Genomic DNA, 17,199 nt, shown 5'->3' on the forward strand with positions numbered 1-17,199 from the left:
TCCTTTTTGTGGAGAACGAGGTCTCACTACATTCCCCAAGCAGGTCTCAAACTCCTGGGCTCAAGTTATCCTCCTGCCTCTGCCTTCCTAAGAGCTATGATTACAGGCATGAGCCACTGTGCCTAGCATTGTGACATATTTTAAGAGGTAAGTCTGGCATTCATGCTGAGGACGGGCTAGACAGGGGAGGAATAAAGACAGGGGCTACGGCCGGGCACGGTGGCTCACGCTTGTAATCCCAGCACTTTGGGAGGCTAAGGCGGGTGGATCACAAGGTCAGGAGATTGAGACCATCCTGGCTAAAACGGTGAAACCCCGTCTCTACTAAAAAATACAAAACAATAGCTGGGCTTGGTGTCAGGTGCCTGTAATCCCAGCTACTCAGGAAGCTGAGGCAGGAGAATGGCGTGAACCCGGGAGGCAGAGTTTGCAGTGAGCCCAGATTGCGCCACTGAACTCCAGCCTGGGCAACAGAGCAAGACTCCGTCTCAAAACAAAAACAAAAACAAACAAACAAAAAAAAGACGGGCTGTGGCAGCTTTTCAGGAGAGAGGTGAATTTAATAGATACTTAGGAGGAGGAAGTGACACTTTGACAATGAAAGAGGAGGGAATGAATCAGGGAACAAGCACTGAGTTCTGTTTTGAACACGTGCTCATTAGTCATCCAGGGAAGATGCCCAGGAGGAAGCTAGCATTATATGCCTGCAGCTCTAGAGAAGTCTGAGAATATGGATACAGAAATCATCCAGGAACAGGGAGCACTTGAAGCCAAGAGAGTGGATGAGAGATGACCAGGAGAAGTCCTAAGTGGACAGATCCCCACTGTTAAAGGTTACCTTACATGAAGGATGCCTATTGGGCTTTAAATGAATTCCATTTCTTTAGACTAGAGGTCCATGGAAGCTTGAGATATTTCAAGTGGTCTGGAGACCCCTAAAATTTTAATTAAAATTTTAAATGTAGTATTTCGATGGCATACAGACTATAGCTTTTACCAGATTCTTAAAGGGGTCTGGGCCAAAAAAAAAAAGGTTAAAAAGGGTTAAAAGGGTTAAAACCCTTTGTGTTTCAGTAAGTATTTTTTATGTCCTATAATACTTAGGACTTTAATGATATTAAAGAGAGGATTGGTTCAAGCTTGAAAATAATCTTGATGTAACAATTTTGGTCTGATTGGATGATTTTTGTAAAAAGAATCCAGGTTCCACCAGTGTTTGGGGGTAAGGGAAGGAGGGGGAAGAGTTTTATTGAGTTCAGGATTTGGTTAGAAATGTTTCATATTTCTATTCCATTCCGATCAAATCCTCACAAAAGAATCCTTCATATTAAATTTATGTTTGATCATATCGCAGAAGTAGAGAATTGAAGGAATTGTGTATATGTCTTTAAATGACTATCTTTGTCCTTCTGAGTGAGATACATACTCTAGGAACTTCTGAAACTCACCATCCATTCAGATGACTGTCCCATCACCATGAGTATGCACTCTCTCTGGTTTTGTTTCATATTTGGAACCCGAACTAAGTTTCTTACTTGACTATGATAGCATATCGCTAAGCCTGTCTTCATAAAAACCTTCTCTATGAGAGAGCTTTCATTGAAGGTTATATTCTTAGTAGAATCTAAGTACAGTATAAAAATTGCCAATTCTTTTGTGCACCAAAGGACACTATCAAGAAAGTGAATGGCAACTCATGGTATAGGAGAAAATATTTTCAGATCACATGTTTGAGAAGGAGCCAGTATCCTGAATATATAAAGAACTCTTACAGCTCAACAATAAAATGACAAATAATGCAACCAAAAAAATGGGCAAAGGATTTAAATAGACACTTCCCCAAAGAAGATATACAAATGAGCAATAAGCACATGAAAAGATGCTCAAAATCACGAATCATTAAGGAAATGCAAATCAAAACCACAATGAGATACCTCTTCACGCCCATAGGATAACTAGAATTTTTTAAAACAGAAAATCACAAGTGTTGGCGAGGAATTAATACCTTCACACATTACTAGTGGAAATGTAAAATGGTGCAACCACTATGGAAAACAGTTTGGCAGTTCCTCAAAAACTTAAAAGAAACAATTACCATATGCCAGAAATTCTGTTCTTAGTTGTACGCCCAAGAGAATTAAAAACATATGTTCACACAGTGAAACTGTACACAAATATTAACAGTGTCATTGTTTGTAATAGCCAAAAAGTAGAGACAATCCAAACGTCCACTAACTGACTAACGAATTTAAAAATGTGATATATCCATACAATGGAATACTCGGCTGTAAAAAGGAATGAAGTATTGATACATGCTATCACATAGATGAACTTTAAAAACATTATGCTAACAGAAAAAAACCAGACACAAAAAGCCACATATTGTATGATTCTATTTATATTAAATTTCCAGAAGAGACAAACCCATAGAGCAGAAAGTAGATTAGTGGTTGTCAGCGAATAGGGAGAAACAGGAACTGGGAGACACGAGATTTCTTCTTGGGGTGATAGAAAGGTTCTGGAATTAGATAGTGGTGCTGGTTGTACAACACTGTGAATGTACTAAAAACCACTGGACTCTACAATTTTAAATGGTTAAAATGGTGAATTGTATATGAATTTTATCTCAGTAAAAAATGCAAACAAATTACCAGTTGACTTTAGCTCTACCCTTGAAATAAGACAATCAGAGAATCCACAAAGTCTAAACAATTCTTTTTGCCCTTGTCTTTGCAAAAGTCAAATACTTTCACATAGGATGAGAGAGAATTCTATATCATTTTGAGATCAACAATATTTATTCTATGCCAGTGAAAAACTCAGGCACCATGAAAACCCCACTTAAGTAAATAACTAAAGAAGTAGAGGAAATATTAACATGCATTTGCTTTGTGAATATATTTCTAAACTTTGGGAGAAAGAAAATGACAAGGCATTCTCCTACCATAGAAGCCTCTTCACATTTACAAGAGTATCCTCAAATTCTCAAATTTAAAACTCTTTGAAAGTGCTGGTAGAAAGTAGGATGGAATAAAAATCCAAACTGCCAACTCTCTTTTCTCTGTCTCTGTATCTTCTAGAAATAAAGCTAAGCTTTGGTCATGGAGGCACTTTGGAATTCTTTTGAATTTTACTCTTCTTTGGACTGAAATTATTTACATTTTTATTTGGAATATTGAGCACAGTGAACTTCCACCATGCACGAAGTTCCTGTTTGATCCCCCAAGAAGGCTGGTTTTATTTCTGTTTGTCTTCATACAAGAAAGTAGGGCCAGGAGCGGTGGCTCACACCTGTAATCCCAGCACTTTAGAAGGCCGAGGCGGGCGGATCACTTGAGGTCTGGAGTTTGAGACCAGACTGGCCAACGTGGCAAAACCTCATCTCTACTAAAAATACAAAAATTAGCCGGGCAAGGTGGCATGTGCCTGTAGTCCCAGCTACTCAGGAGGGTGAGGCAGGAGAATTGCTTGAACCCAGAAGGAGGAGGTTGCAGTGAGCCAAGATCATACCATTGCACTCCAGCCTGGGTGACAGAGTGAGACTCTATCTCAAAATGAACAAACAAACAAACAAACAAAAGGCAGGGAAAGAGCCTACCCAAGAGAGAAGAGGTCTCCAACTTTTTAAAGGGAGGCTAGTAATAGTGTGAAGTATTGTAACGAAAAATGTTCCTGTCACAGCAAGATTGATAGCCATGACGGGGTTAAAAAATACTACTACTAGATTTTTTTTCAAAGTAACTCTCAGTAGCCTTGTGTATGGCCATCTTCCTGTTAACTCTTGAATGGCTCTGCTCCTAAACATCTGTCTGATTGTGGCCTAACCATAGAAGCTCTCCAGCAGGACCAGCTACATAATTTGTAGGGTTCAATAAAAAATGAATGTCACATTCCTTGTTCAAAAATTATTCAGGGTCGGATGCGGTAGCTCACACCTGTAACCCCAGCACTTTGAGAGGCCTAGGCGGGCAGATCACCTGAGGTCCGGAGTTCAAGACCAACCTGGGCAACATGGCAAAACCCCGTCTCTACCAAAAAATACAAAAATTAGCAGGGCATGATGGTGCACACCTGTAGTCCTAGCTACTCAGGAGGGTGAGGCATGAGAATCCCTTGAGCCCAGGAGGTGGAGTTTGCAGTGAGCCAAGATCACACCACTGCTCTCCAGCCTGGGTGACAGAGTGAGACCCTGCCTCAAAAAAAAAAAAAAAAAAAAAAAAAAATTATTCAGAATTTCAAGAAGACAACAGCAAAAGATAAACCTAGCAGCTGCAACGTGTCGCATGCCCACAGTGTGCTGGAAAGAGTTTGATTAAATAAATCCTCCCAGCTCCTGGCTCCAGGCTTTACCACCTACTTACTGTGATTAGGGGCACGTTATTTAACCTTCCGGAACCTCACTTTTCTCAGGCAAAACATGAGGCTAAGGTTCCCCATCTCTCTCATGGCTGCGAGGATTTACTTTTTGAAGTCTCAAGCTTGCATACTATCGTTTAACATGTTTTTAATTTTTCTATGGAAAAGGAGGTGCCACATATCTAGCACAGGGTGTGAGTGGCAGGAAAACCATTTGGTGAATTAAATATGGGTCCTTCAAAGCTCAAGGAAGGGGGCCGAGAGGAGCTGCTCTTGCTTTCGTCTCCAGCCTGATACACTTTGCCTCGCTCTGTTTTTATTAGCTCGTCTCCTCAGTACATCAGTGGCAAGGGTGATGAAACCGGTGGCAGATTTAACTGCCAGGCAGCTGGGTCACCGTCCCGTGGGTCTTGTTGTCACGCTGCGATCTTAAAGTGACCACGCTGCTTGGGCTGCTGCCTTCCAGAAGGCTCAGAGAGAGACCACTGAATAGTTAATCGGTGGAAAAGGGAAGACAGGAGCTGTTGCTTGCAGAAAATACAGAGAAGCTGCTCTGAGAAATCCCAAGGTGGCTGAATATCAAGAACACGGTTCCTGCTGTGGGCAGCTGTGTGTGCAGTGGGCAGCCCGAGGGCTGAAAATCATATCTCCAGCACCGGTTGGTGCCTCTCCCTGTAGGCCTTTGGCAATGGGGGCAGAAAGCTTAAACACTACAAGATGAAGAAACTCTCAATGCTAGTGGCTGAGGGTCATCGTTTACCATTATCTTTTGTATTGTTAGCAGTAGTAGTGAATAATAATTTTTAAAGAAAAAGAAAATAAAAAGAGTGAGAAGGAGAGAGAAAACAGGATGACTTATTTAACAGGAAAGATCTGCAGGGCCCCTTACCTGAAACCGTCTCATGTCCCTTGGGTTTCCTGCTGTTTTCAAACAATTCTGATTGCACTTGAGGAAAAATTTTAAAAAGAATCTGTGAAGAGAAAGCGATGTGTTACATTTTTCAGTAAACATTTTTTAAGGGAGAATATAGCTGCATTCCATTAGATTTGATTTGAAAGCGATTATATTTCAGATCTGGGGAATTTCAACCTGCCCTGCCTGTGAAGGAACGCTGCTGACCCTCTGCAATTTGCAAATTTGGATGTTTTCAATCTCAAGCCCCAGCACCCGCTTCCCCATCACTGTGGGGGATTGTTAAGTGGTTCACAAGGTGGGCTTTGGTTTGTACACTGGCCCCCGGAGTTTGTAGAGCACTCGTTCTGGAAAAAATTTTTAAAAAGGCTTCAAATGTAGCAGTGACCCCTGCTGTACAGAAAGTCTTGCTCCAGGGTTAAAAATGGCAGGACCTGGCCCCAGAATCCCAGGGCGTCTCGTCTGTGTGGCTCTCCACTGGCCCCAGACACCTTCATGCTCATACGTGAAGGTGGCCTGATATATTCAACCAATGTTTACAAAATCAGAAAACGGTATGTTATCCTCCAAAGACAAAGTCCATCCGTGCAGGTATATGCCACAGTTTTTATGATTAATAAGAAGTGTGAATGTCCTCTCAGATCATGTATAGATTATTCAGAGAAACATGAAAGCACAGAATCATGGTCTGAGGTTAGCATTTGTCATATATATTTCTTGAAGCCAGTATTCTCTCTTAAATGTCCTATCTGTGCAATTTTAAAATTGGGCATCTTTAATCAGGCGACTACGTTAACCAAGAAAAATGGCAGAAGTGGCCTTTCCAGCAATTTACCTAGCTAATGTTTGAAAATTTGTTTCAAAATACAGTAAGTTTTTCATTTATTTCACTTGCAGAGTCCTTTTCCTTAAAAAAAAAAAAAAAAAAAAAAAAAAAAATCCAGCTTTTGCAGTGTTAAAGTCCCAGGTGAGCTAGGCCTATTTCCCTTTCTGTTACTATGACAACGAAATTTTACCGCAGTCCCAAAGTCCCTTCAGAACTCTCACATCCATGCCTTGAATTAGAACTTTAAAGGAAAAGATATACATTTTCCTCAGGATTTACAAACAAAAATAAGTAGAAATCAACAATGCTTCCAAAAATTCTATTCTAAAGCAATGGTTGGTGAAATGTTCTCATTGCGACGTTCTGATTTTTATTTTTTGTTTAACAATCACACAAAAGAATTAGATAGCTCTCCAATTAAATATATTTATCACTTTAAAAAACTGATGAGGAGATAAACAGTAAATGATAAAGGAGGAGAGAAGGGGAATTGGCTCTTCAGAGTATTTTCTGTGTTTGAGGCTCTTTTACTCTGCTAGAAATATGTGGCCACATGCTCCCATGAATAAGGTTGAGTGTGAATTTGAAAGCAAAAGCTAAATCTTTTTTTCATGATTTTATAACATCTGCTTTTCACTTCTCTCTTTCAGTCTTTTATAGGGTGGGTGGGAAGTTGGGCTTTGCTTCCTGTGCCCCGGAGGTGTTGGGGTCTTTGTGGAAGAGACCTGCGGAAGAATAAGGCAGAGAAAATGTGCATGGCTGTCCGACCAGTGTTCAAATTCACAACCTGCCGCTGCTTTCTGAACGGTAGTGGCATCTCTGCCCGGGTCATCAGAGTGCGTTAAAAAGGAGAATTGCTTTTATGTGAGTAAAGATTGATCAGAATTCAAACATTTTATTTCTTGAAGGGTAAACATCCCCTCCATTTGTACACTCGTAGCAGAGTCAGCCACGGACACTCACAATGCACGCAAATATTGCCTTTTCCCACTCGTGTGTGTTTCTGAACAATAGCCCCCGCTGCACCCCACGCTGGCCCTCAATCACTCCCAGCAAAAATTTACGACTTACATTTTTCCCCTGCTAAACCCAAATGGAGGGCTTTTTCTCATTTAGTCCTTGATTTCTGGAAAGTTTTGCCACAACTGGGCTCCTTGTAATGCGTTCTGTGTGTGTTAGACTACCCCCACTCCCCGCTCCAAAATGTATCTGGTGAAAACATTAATGTTCATGAAGGCATTATTATATGAATGGTGTGGTAGGTGGAAAAGTGCAAAAGAGATAAATGTTTACATAAAATCAAATTGATTTAGGGAACCATAGAGTCTGCTGAAAGGCTTTATTCATTTTAAATTAGGACCCTTAACAGTGATTTGGATGGAAAACACCTAGTTTGAATCTTTGCTTGTCTAGGGGGCTGAGTTTGTAACCTACACAGCCCCGTGCACTCTGAGGACTTAGCATTGGGTTCATGAAGGAGAAGGGGAGGTTAAGTGGGAGGAGGAAGAGGGAGGTGAGTGAGAGAAGACAGAAAGAGGCAGAAAGTTCTCTTGCATTATGTAATATCTTCTAAAAGAAGGTATTGCTACTTCTAAATGGCTTGCACCAGAAATTACGGCCTGGGTTTTTTAATATATGGATCTAAAAATTAATTAAAAGAAATTCTGGGGCTTACTGACATCTCCATTTTTTTTTTTCCTCTTCCTTTAACTGGTGTCTTCTGGTTCTCCACCCTCCACCCTCTCCATCCACCATGCTCAGGGTCTTGATACAAAACCTTCACTAATCATACCATCCATTTAGCCACGGGGTAACTTACAGGGAACAAATTCTCTCCAAATCCCCTGGGTCTAGATCCCTCCTGAAGCCAGAGCTGCCTGGAAAATGTCAGCACTCTCCACTAAGAAACGGGAAACCCAAATAAATTATGAGATTCAGACCAAATGTGCAGATTATCAGGATGAAGTCTATTTCCACTTTCTCCAAACAATGTTGACCACGTAAATATCATAACCACGGAGCATGCTACACACGACAAAGCTTCTGATCCCATTCTTTAAGAGCGAACACTAACAATCACAGGTTTATCCTCGTGTTACGGATGAAGAGGATCGGAAAGAGGAGTCAACACATCAACTCAGAACTTCGGATGGCAATCCGGTCCCTAGGTCAGTGGGGCAGGAGAATGTACCAGAGCATTCCTTTACTGGACAGTTCCAGTGGAAATGCCCCAAGAGTTAGCCTTGACCTGTGGCTACCAACTGACCACAGGACCAAGTTACCTCACATTCATTCTCTTTTAACAAAGGAGTTGAATGGGATCTCTAGGATTCTTTCTAACATTAATATTTTATGACTGCAAAGAAAAATGTACACAGTTGAGAACCTTCCTTCCAAAAAGGGTTACAGTGGGGAAAGAAACCACTAAAACAAGAGACCATGACTTATTGAAATCTGAGTGGATGTGGCAGAGGTGGGAGTGAGGGTTTCTGAGAGGTAGGTCAAACCCACTGAGATAAAACTGTGAAAAATAAATAAGTGGGGAAATAGGACATCCAGGGTGACGCCGTGCCCAGAGTGGGTGGTGCCCTTAGGCTGATGGGCAAATTGTTGGGTGAGTTGCACTGTCCCTTTAGGACCCTTTCTCTCTGCTTCTGAGGCAGGGAGGGTGCTTCAGGAATATCACAGATCAGAGCCACCTACGTAACCTCTAACCATCCTGCACGGTCCAGCAGCTGAACGGTACAGGGGTCACAGAGTGGAGGGAAACACAGTTTGCTGAGTAGCCACTCGCTGCCCAATACACAACACTGTATTTCATTCTCACAACCCCATGGGTGACGAATCATCCTACGGCTGGGAAAAACGAAGGCCTCAAGAATTTAAGAAACTTGCCAAAGATCACAAGCTGGTAAGTGGTGAACACAAGGACTGGAGCCTCGATCTTTGTGGCAACAAGCTCCATGTGGCATTGCATGTTTCCTGCACCAATGACACTGCGAAGATTGCTGCACAGCTGGGTGAATACACTAGAAACCATCACATTATACACTTTGAATGGGTGCCCTTTGTAATATGTAAGTTATATCTCAATACAACTGTTATTAAAAAAAACACTTCAAAATGGTCTAAAAATGGCACACACACACACACACACATAACAGGAAGAATAAATCAGGAGAAAAGAAAAATGAAAGATTCTGGCTTCTTGAAGAGACTGCATTGTCCCAAGTTGAAATCAGTAGTCAAAGATAGACATATGGAAACATGAAACTAAATGCTTAATATTGAAAACTGCTGAATTCATTTATTTAGTCATTTGATCAATATATATTGTGCTCTGTATGCCAGAAAGTTCAGGCACAGTGGCAAGCAAAGTCCTTGGCCCCAAGGATCCCCCGACCAAACTATTCAAATATGTTTCTCTAGATTCTGAAATGAGTCTGGAGACCCCTGAGTCTATTGCTGAATACCCTCCTCTCCAATCTCTAAAATACTGGAATATCCTGTACTATTCAGGAATACAGTAAAAGTGTGTAGGTGGCTTCCACATGTTTTCCGCCATCCCACCCATCTCAAACTAGATGCACAAATACAGTGCAGAGTTAAGGTTCTGTGGTGGGGACAGGAGGCTTGAAATCACAGGAAAGGTAACTACTTAATATTCTTGCCAGACTCTGGAATTCTCATCAATGGTCTATCACAAAACCCAGCACAATATTTCTCCAGGATTTATGGAAGAGGTCATTCAATTTACCTCCAAATTGGAATGCAAGATCTAGTTCCTCCTTAAAATTTTTAATACAAAAAAAGTCCATAAGGCCAGGCGTGGTGGCTCACTCCTGTAATCCCAGCACTTTGGGAGGCTGAGGTGGGAGTATCACGAGATCAAGAGATTGAGACCATTCTGACCAACGTGGTGAAGCCCCGTCTCTACTAAAAACACAAAAATCAGCTGGGCCTGGTGGCATGCACCTGTAGTCCCAGCTACTCAGGAAGCTGAGGCAGGAGAATCGCTTGAACCTGGGAGGCGGAGGTTGCAGTGAGCCGAGATCACGCCACTGCACTCCAACCTGGTGACAAAGCGAGACCCTGTCAGAAAAAAAAAATAAAAGGGAATTCACATAGAAGGAATGTGAACTTAGTAGTAGTTAACAGCTACCATTATACAGAGTCTCGCTGTATACAAAATACTATGCAAAATGCCTTTCACTTTGAAAACCTAGTTCCTTACTCCCTTAAAAAAAAAGAATCTAATTCTGCCTACCCTGGAAACAACTTCTGCTAAGATAATGGCCACATTTTATACATCACAGAGATGAGAACACCCCAGACTCTCCAAAGACCAAGAGAGGGGATGCTGTATCTGGTTCTCTTTCTCTGCCATGATGGTCACATAAGCAGGCTAGGTCACTAAAGGCTGAGTCAAACATACAGTTGATACGGCCTCACAAACCACCTAGGGACTTAACCACGTGTGTTCATTGATTTTGCAGAAGACACTTTCTGTCTGGATTAGCTGTTAAACCTCCTTGTTTTTAGCCCAATAAATTAAAATACAATTGAGTTTCACTGTTTGTGCATGCCTCTGAAAAGGAGATAGCCCATTTCCCTTAAAACACTCTCATACCATTTCTGAGAACTATGCAATACAGGGATAGGCTGGGTCATAGAATCACATTTGAAAGGAATGGGCAGTTGCCTCTCTCCTTCCAAGATCCTCTCCACAAGTTTACATCCTTTGGGGGATTAGGCAATCCAAGTTCTCACACCAGACTGAGAAGCCTACTGGGTGGCCACACCCATGAGTTCATTTTCTCACTCTGAGAACAACCCTCATAGCAACTCACTCAGCTTTGTATGGTAGGAAAACTCGCAAGTGATTGCTTTCCACTTGAGACCAGAGAAAATCTCAACGATGGTGTTCCAGTTGTTATCTAGATCTTAACTGGAATATCTTCTTTGACCCTTCCAACAACAGAGAACATTCTTTCCTCCTTCAAGATCCCCCAGCAGAGTCTACACCCAGGCAGCCCTAGGGAAGGTGAAGGTTAGCAGTGGGACCCAGCCTTGGCCTGGAGATGAAGTGCCCTGGATACATCTATTGGTTGTTGAGGTGTCAGCCCAGGCTACAAAGGGCCCTGAAGCTTTTAAGATCTTGTGAAGACTCTGACTAAAGTCCACAAGAATGAAAAGACTCCAGGAGGTCAAGCTCCCAATGGGCTCTTGTTACACCCTACAGTAACTTGGTGATGACGCATCTGAGAACACTTGGCTTAGTGTTTGAGATCTGCTTGGCAAGATGGTGGCTAGCACAAAAGCCCAAGAAGATTCATGGAAAGGAAAGATGACTTAATAGTTTTGACTTACTGGCTTCTTTAGGCTTAAACGAAATGAAGTTTAAACTCATTTTTGTAAGCTGATGTTCTATTGAATCCATTTAGTTAAACAATCCCTCAAACTGTAAAAATAAACACATGAACAGAAGAGGTATAGAATCTTTAATCTCCATAGACATTCCTAAGGCAGGGACTTATTACGATTAAGGCTTGTTCACCCAGATTATTTCAATAAAAGGCCATTTAAGATCTGAAAAATTTAACTTTACAGAAATGTTTTAAGCGATAAATTTTCTTATTTCCAACTACACTCAACTTCTCAAATTCCTCTTGCCTAAAAGACTATGATGAAATAATAATTATAATTAATAATAGCCTATATTCATTGAGCTTATATGATTTGCCAGGTATGATTTCATGTAATCTTTTCAACTTTGGGAGGAGGAAAATTAACATCCCCACCTTACAGAGGAGATAAACAAGATTCAGAAAGGTTAAATGACTTGCCCAAGGCAAAACAGCTAGTAAGCAGAAAAAATAAGAGTGGAAGTAGTCTGTCTGACTCTTAGCAAAATGCTGGTCTGCTGGGAGTTTGGCCAAGCTTTGGGAAAAAAAAAAAAAAAAAAGGCTGAACATGTTGCCATGCGGCACTGTTTCACGGGACAACTGCCTTACTGATCCACATGGGGGAATCCTGTCATTTTCCTTCTCTTCTGCTGGAATGAGAGTGGAGTCCTTCATGTTGCAAAACAAAACAAGCAAACAAATAAAAATGTCTACCATTCCTATCAGGGAGTGCACTCTCTAGAAGTTCTGTGACTATTTTAGAGGACGCAAAGGATAAGATAAATAAATCTATCAGATATTCAGAAAACAAAACTTCTCAAGAACCCAAATTGTCCAAAGATGGCATAGCCCAAATAGCTTCAGCCTTTTGAAAAAAAAAAAAAAAAGATTACTCAAGTGCATGAGGAAGATTCAGGGCCATTTGTCTATCAAGACGATGGGAGGGAAAAAGCTGAAAATCAAACATGGAACGAAAGAAGTTGAATTAAATCTTGGAAAACATTTTTTGGGAATCAAGTCACCAAGGCTAAATTTTGGAAGCATTTACCAAAGGGACAGAGCAGGATCTCCATGATGGAGATTTTTAAATAGACCAGCAAGCTAATGCCTTTGGTAGCAGATAATTTCAGTCCAATATGCGGCAGCTAATTGGGGTGTCCATACCAAGCCCACGTGATTTCACAGCTTCTGCAGTGGCGATAATGATGATGATTTAATTTTTACTGTAAAAATTAGGGACTTTCAGTAACAATTAAAGACCTTATGGCCAGGCACAGTGGCTCACATCTGTAATCCTAGCACTTTGGGGGCTGAGGCAGGCTGATCACCTGAGATCAGGAGCTTGAGACCAGCCTAGTCAACATGGTAAAACCCAGTCTCTACTAAATATACAAAAATTAGCCAGGTGTGGTGGTGCACACCTGTAATCCTAGCGACTTGGGAGGCTGAGACACGAGAATCACTTGAACCTGGGAGGCGGAGGTTGTAGTGAGCCAAGATCGTGCCACTGCACTCCAGACTGGGCTACAGAGTGAGACTCTATCTCAAAAAAAAACCCCCAAAAACAAAAAAACAAAAAACAAAAAACAAAACAAACAAACAAAAAAAAAACACCTTTCAAGGCCAATAGTGAGGACTAGTTATTCATGCAAAGTGTTTGGGTAAATGCCTGGTACAAAGTAAGTCTGCTTCTTCACCTTTTGCTACACATAGGTATGATCCCTTCCCATGTATTGCCCCTTTCTCCCCCATCACATTTTAAAACAGCCCATTTTCCAAACAAAATTATTCCAGAAGGAGTTGTCACAAATTTAAATCTGGTCCTCTCTGCCCTGCTTATCTCTCCAATATTAATATGTACTACACTGGAAGAACTTCCCTCAATTTTTAAGAGAGATAGTAAAAGAAAAAAAACCACACATGTAATTAATCCCCTCTCACAGATAGTAGGGGAGAAAACGACAACAAAAACACAAAAAATGGTGGATGGGAGTCCTCATTCCTGTTTTCAGTAAACTCTGGCCAGCAAAAGAATTCAGAGCTACCCACACAATATGCTGGCTTCTGACTGGCAACAGGCCCCATCGAGTCACTTTCTATTCCATGCTCAAGTCCCTGGAAGTGGCATTTCAGTTTGGCAAGAGCTCCTTCATTACTCAACACACTGACTTCTGAGTAGAATCTGCTGCATTCATTTAGACATCAGGAAGGGGCTACTTCCCCCACTATGTAAATCTGACTCCCTGACTCCATACCGATAGACTTCATTTCAAAGGAATTTCATGATTTCCTCTGAAGGGAATGTCTCCCATAGCCCAAGTGGCAAGCAGTTGACTGTAAACAGCCGCTGAAGTGCAAAAACAAGGGGCCAATTTGATTCTCCACTTATTTCTGATTGGTAACTACAGTTTCTGAGGACTTGGGGTTAGATGTTGGGAGGTTTTTGTGTGTTTGTGGTTTTGGTTTTTTTTCCCCCCCTTCTATATTCAGACGCATCTTCATTCTCCTGAATTCTATTCCTCGACACCATGAGGCTCACAGGGAAAAAAATCTCCAAGGAAAAGTCCTTGTTTTTGCACTCAGATAAAAATCTGACACCATTAATGAAAATAATAATTGAATTCTTTGGACTTGAATTGGAATGAAACACACACTAAGAGCATGTTTGTAATTCTAATTGTTCTCACAAAATGTCTTTGGAGGGCTCTTTGCAAAGCACAAGGTTCCATCTTTTCCTTTTTAGTAAAAGAAACAACCCATGTCCTCTTCTTTGCCCTTATCCTTTCCTCTGTCTTCTCATCCAGAAAAGAAAAAAGAACTCAGCAAAACTGAATCATATTATGGACTTCCTTGAGAAAAAAATCTTTCCGTGAGACTTCAGAATCAGAATACAAATCTATTTCCCTTTCCAGTACCATGACTCTCGGGTGAAGGAGAGAAATGAAGTTATAGTCAGCCATCAGCTTAATGGGTCCTCACCGTCCCATTTCCTCAGCACCCCTTCCCCATCCTTCCTTCCCCATCCTTCCCCTCCCCCTCCCATTCTCTGCCCTCCCGGCAGAGCTCATCTATGCAAGGCTGAGCAGTGAACACCAATTACACCCAGAGCCCTTTGCTGCTGCCTGGTCCGCTGGTTTTACTGTTTTGCCAGATGGTTGAGGCCAATGTGTAAAACTCTCTACCCTACCATTAATTCATAACTCGGTAATAACTTTCCCACGACTCCAGGAAATTGAAATGGAGTGCAAATGTGGAGATTTGGAAAGGGACTCAAGGTTGGACAACTATTTCACACCTGCCAGAACAGATACCAGTGAGACAAAAAGATACCCCTATTTACCCAAGCTGGAGCATTACTTTCCCTGAACTAAGGCGGAATGACGCAATATGCAATGCTGGAGAAAGTGGCGGACAAAGTTCAGAGTGTGGGCTTCTCCTGGCATCATTTTCTCTCTGCAGTTTTCAGCTTTCTACCTATCGCACCTATGGGTTCACTCTCCAATGACCTTGAGATTGTGCATCTATGTAACGTTATATTCTTATGACAGATTCATAGATTAGCAGATATGAGTGCATTCTCTTGCTAAGACAGGACACCATCCAATGTTTGTTAGCATCATTAAACTAAAACTGACTTTTCACCTGCTCCCATACCATATGCAGCTGCAAATTTTTAAATTAAACTATGAAGCCATGCATAAATTTACATATATTACAGACTAGCCTCTCCATTTAACATGCAAATGTACTCCAATGTTTCAGAACACCTTCTGTCGCTAATTAATTTGCTGAATTATAATTAGACTAATCCTGCATAATTAATAAGCACAGATTTTTTTTTAATTTGTAAGCAGCTTGAGGAGATCATTCACTTCCTTCTATAAACTGCTAAGTAAGTGTTAAAAAAAATCTGGAAAGAACATGTGTGAAAAGGTATGTTTGATGTCGCATACAAACTCAAACTAGCGTGGAAGATACAGAAGTCAGTATTGATAAAGGTACATATTTGAAGCCAACATTCAAACAATCAAAAAAAATCATATCCAGAGGATGGGGACTAATTCTCCCTTTGTCTCCTTGTATATAATGTTTTATTCTTTGCCTTCTATCCGTCGGATCTTCCAAGATCACAGAGGCGGGAAAGGATTAAAGTAACCGTATGTTGTATTAGGAGAGATAATGATATTAACACTCCACTGTATATCAAAACACTCTGTGCATGCTGGGTGCTTATAAGCTCCTTTGATGGTATTTGGAATCATTTTCATTTTGGCTGCCAAAAACACCCGAGATCCATCTAGTGGAAACAATTAAGTTCCATTAGGACTGTATCCATTCGGTAATTATTACAATGAAAGGTCCCTCTTTAATGCTGGAGAGTGGAGTCTCAAAGAAAAGTATGCATCTGTGCACTGAAAAATGTGAAAACTATAGAGTTTTCCAACCAAGCATCAAGCTTCATTTTGACTCCCAAAAATAAACCAGGATCAGCAGAGCTCAAGGTTTGAGTAGGTCACTTGTCAGAAAATTCAGAGCAGGATGGGAATCTGGAAGGGCAAGGGAAGCTTAGTGGTCATGCAAGTTGAGGAAGACTCCAGAAAGAAAGTAGGAAATGCATGTTCTGGCAAGGAGAAGTCAGTCAAACTTCAAAAAGAGGAGAAATATAAATTTAGAGCAAATAGAGAGCTCCTGGCCCTTCCACTCAGCTAAGTCACTATACTATCAGTGGCCAAAAGATTAAGTCAAAAAGATGAAGCCATTTGAAATGTGTCTAGCTTTCTATTAATTCAGTTTTTTACAGTGAGTCTATAAATAGAAACTTCTGAAGAATGGAAACCATTTTCCCAGGCTCATTACTGTACTAAATACACCTTCTCAATACCAGGCAGCTAAAAAAAAATTTTTTTTTTAAACAAAGCTACAAGATAAGCTAGCTTGGGAGTTGAGAAAGTTGAAAAGTACACCAGCACCTTGGAGGCTGTTGGCCAAAGCCGGGAGCAGATGCCAGGGGCACTGTTTCAGCTTCTTCCCTGAAAGACGTTCATGTGAGCTGCCTTCTCTTCTCCTTATCTGGAAGGAGAACCCGGGACAGCAACCTCCTGGGGCTATCTATTGCAACAACTAACTCAAGTGCAAAAAATATTTTGAAAGCACCGGGAAAAGGTTGTCACAGGTTTTCAGAGTTAAGCAATGTTATTACTTGGGTAGTTTGGAAACATAACACTTTTGGAGAGTTTTTATATGCCAAACCATAGCTTTTGCATCAGTGCCCATCTAAAGAGATTAAATGGTTCAGGAATTTTTTTTTTTTAAGCCTCAAGGAAAAAGAGCTTTCTGTGTTCTAGTAGTTTCTCAAAGGAACATGACAGCAGCTGGAATAATAAGACTAATAAGAGGCCAAAATTATTTTCTCTCAAAAGAATACACAAAGGGTCGTGGAAACCTTTAATAATGTCCTCACCTTTCAAGAAAAATCATTCGAAAGTGTTATGCTTTTCTTTCAGATTCCTCATATCCCATTTTGAGTGGTTATAATAGGAGGCCTGGTTTCTCTGTAGTCAGGAACATGTGCGCGTCTATTTTTATAAAGCAAGAAAGTGCTTAATGGTTAAATTCACAGGGTGAAATGGAGGCTTTCGCCACTTCCTCCATAAAGCACTGGCCTGAGACTAGAGCAGAATTGAGAGTCAGAAAGAGCT

At 41.1% G+C, this 17,199-nt stretch overlaps 1 protein-coding gene across 3 annotated transcripts in view; it reads right to left on the reverse strand.

Annotated features, from left to right (window-relative positions):
* EBF2 (EBF transcription factor 2) overlaps positions 1-17,199 on the reverse strand; it is a 214,483-nt gene that overhangs the window by 65,453 nt on the left and 131,831 nt on the right. For all 3 annotated transcript variants that reach the window (XM_054498527.2, XM_063668582.1, XM_063668583.1), the window contains one exon: positions 5,246-5,327. In XM_054498527.2, coding sequence (XP_054354502.1) covers positions 5,246-5,327 — 82 coding nt within the window. The remainder of the gene's footprint in view (positions 1-5,245; positions 5,328-17,199) is intronic.

The sequence above is a fragment of the Pongo pygmaeus genome, chromosome 7, assembly GCF_028885625.2.
Source record: "Pongo pygmaeus isolate AG05252 chromosome 7, NHGRI_mPonPyg2-v2.0_pri, whole genome shotgun sequence".
Lineage (NCBI taxonomy): Eukaryota > Metazoa > Chordata > Mammalia > Primates > Hominidae > Pongo > Pongo pygmaeus.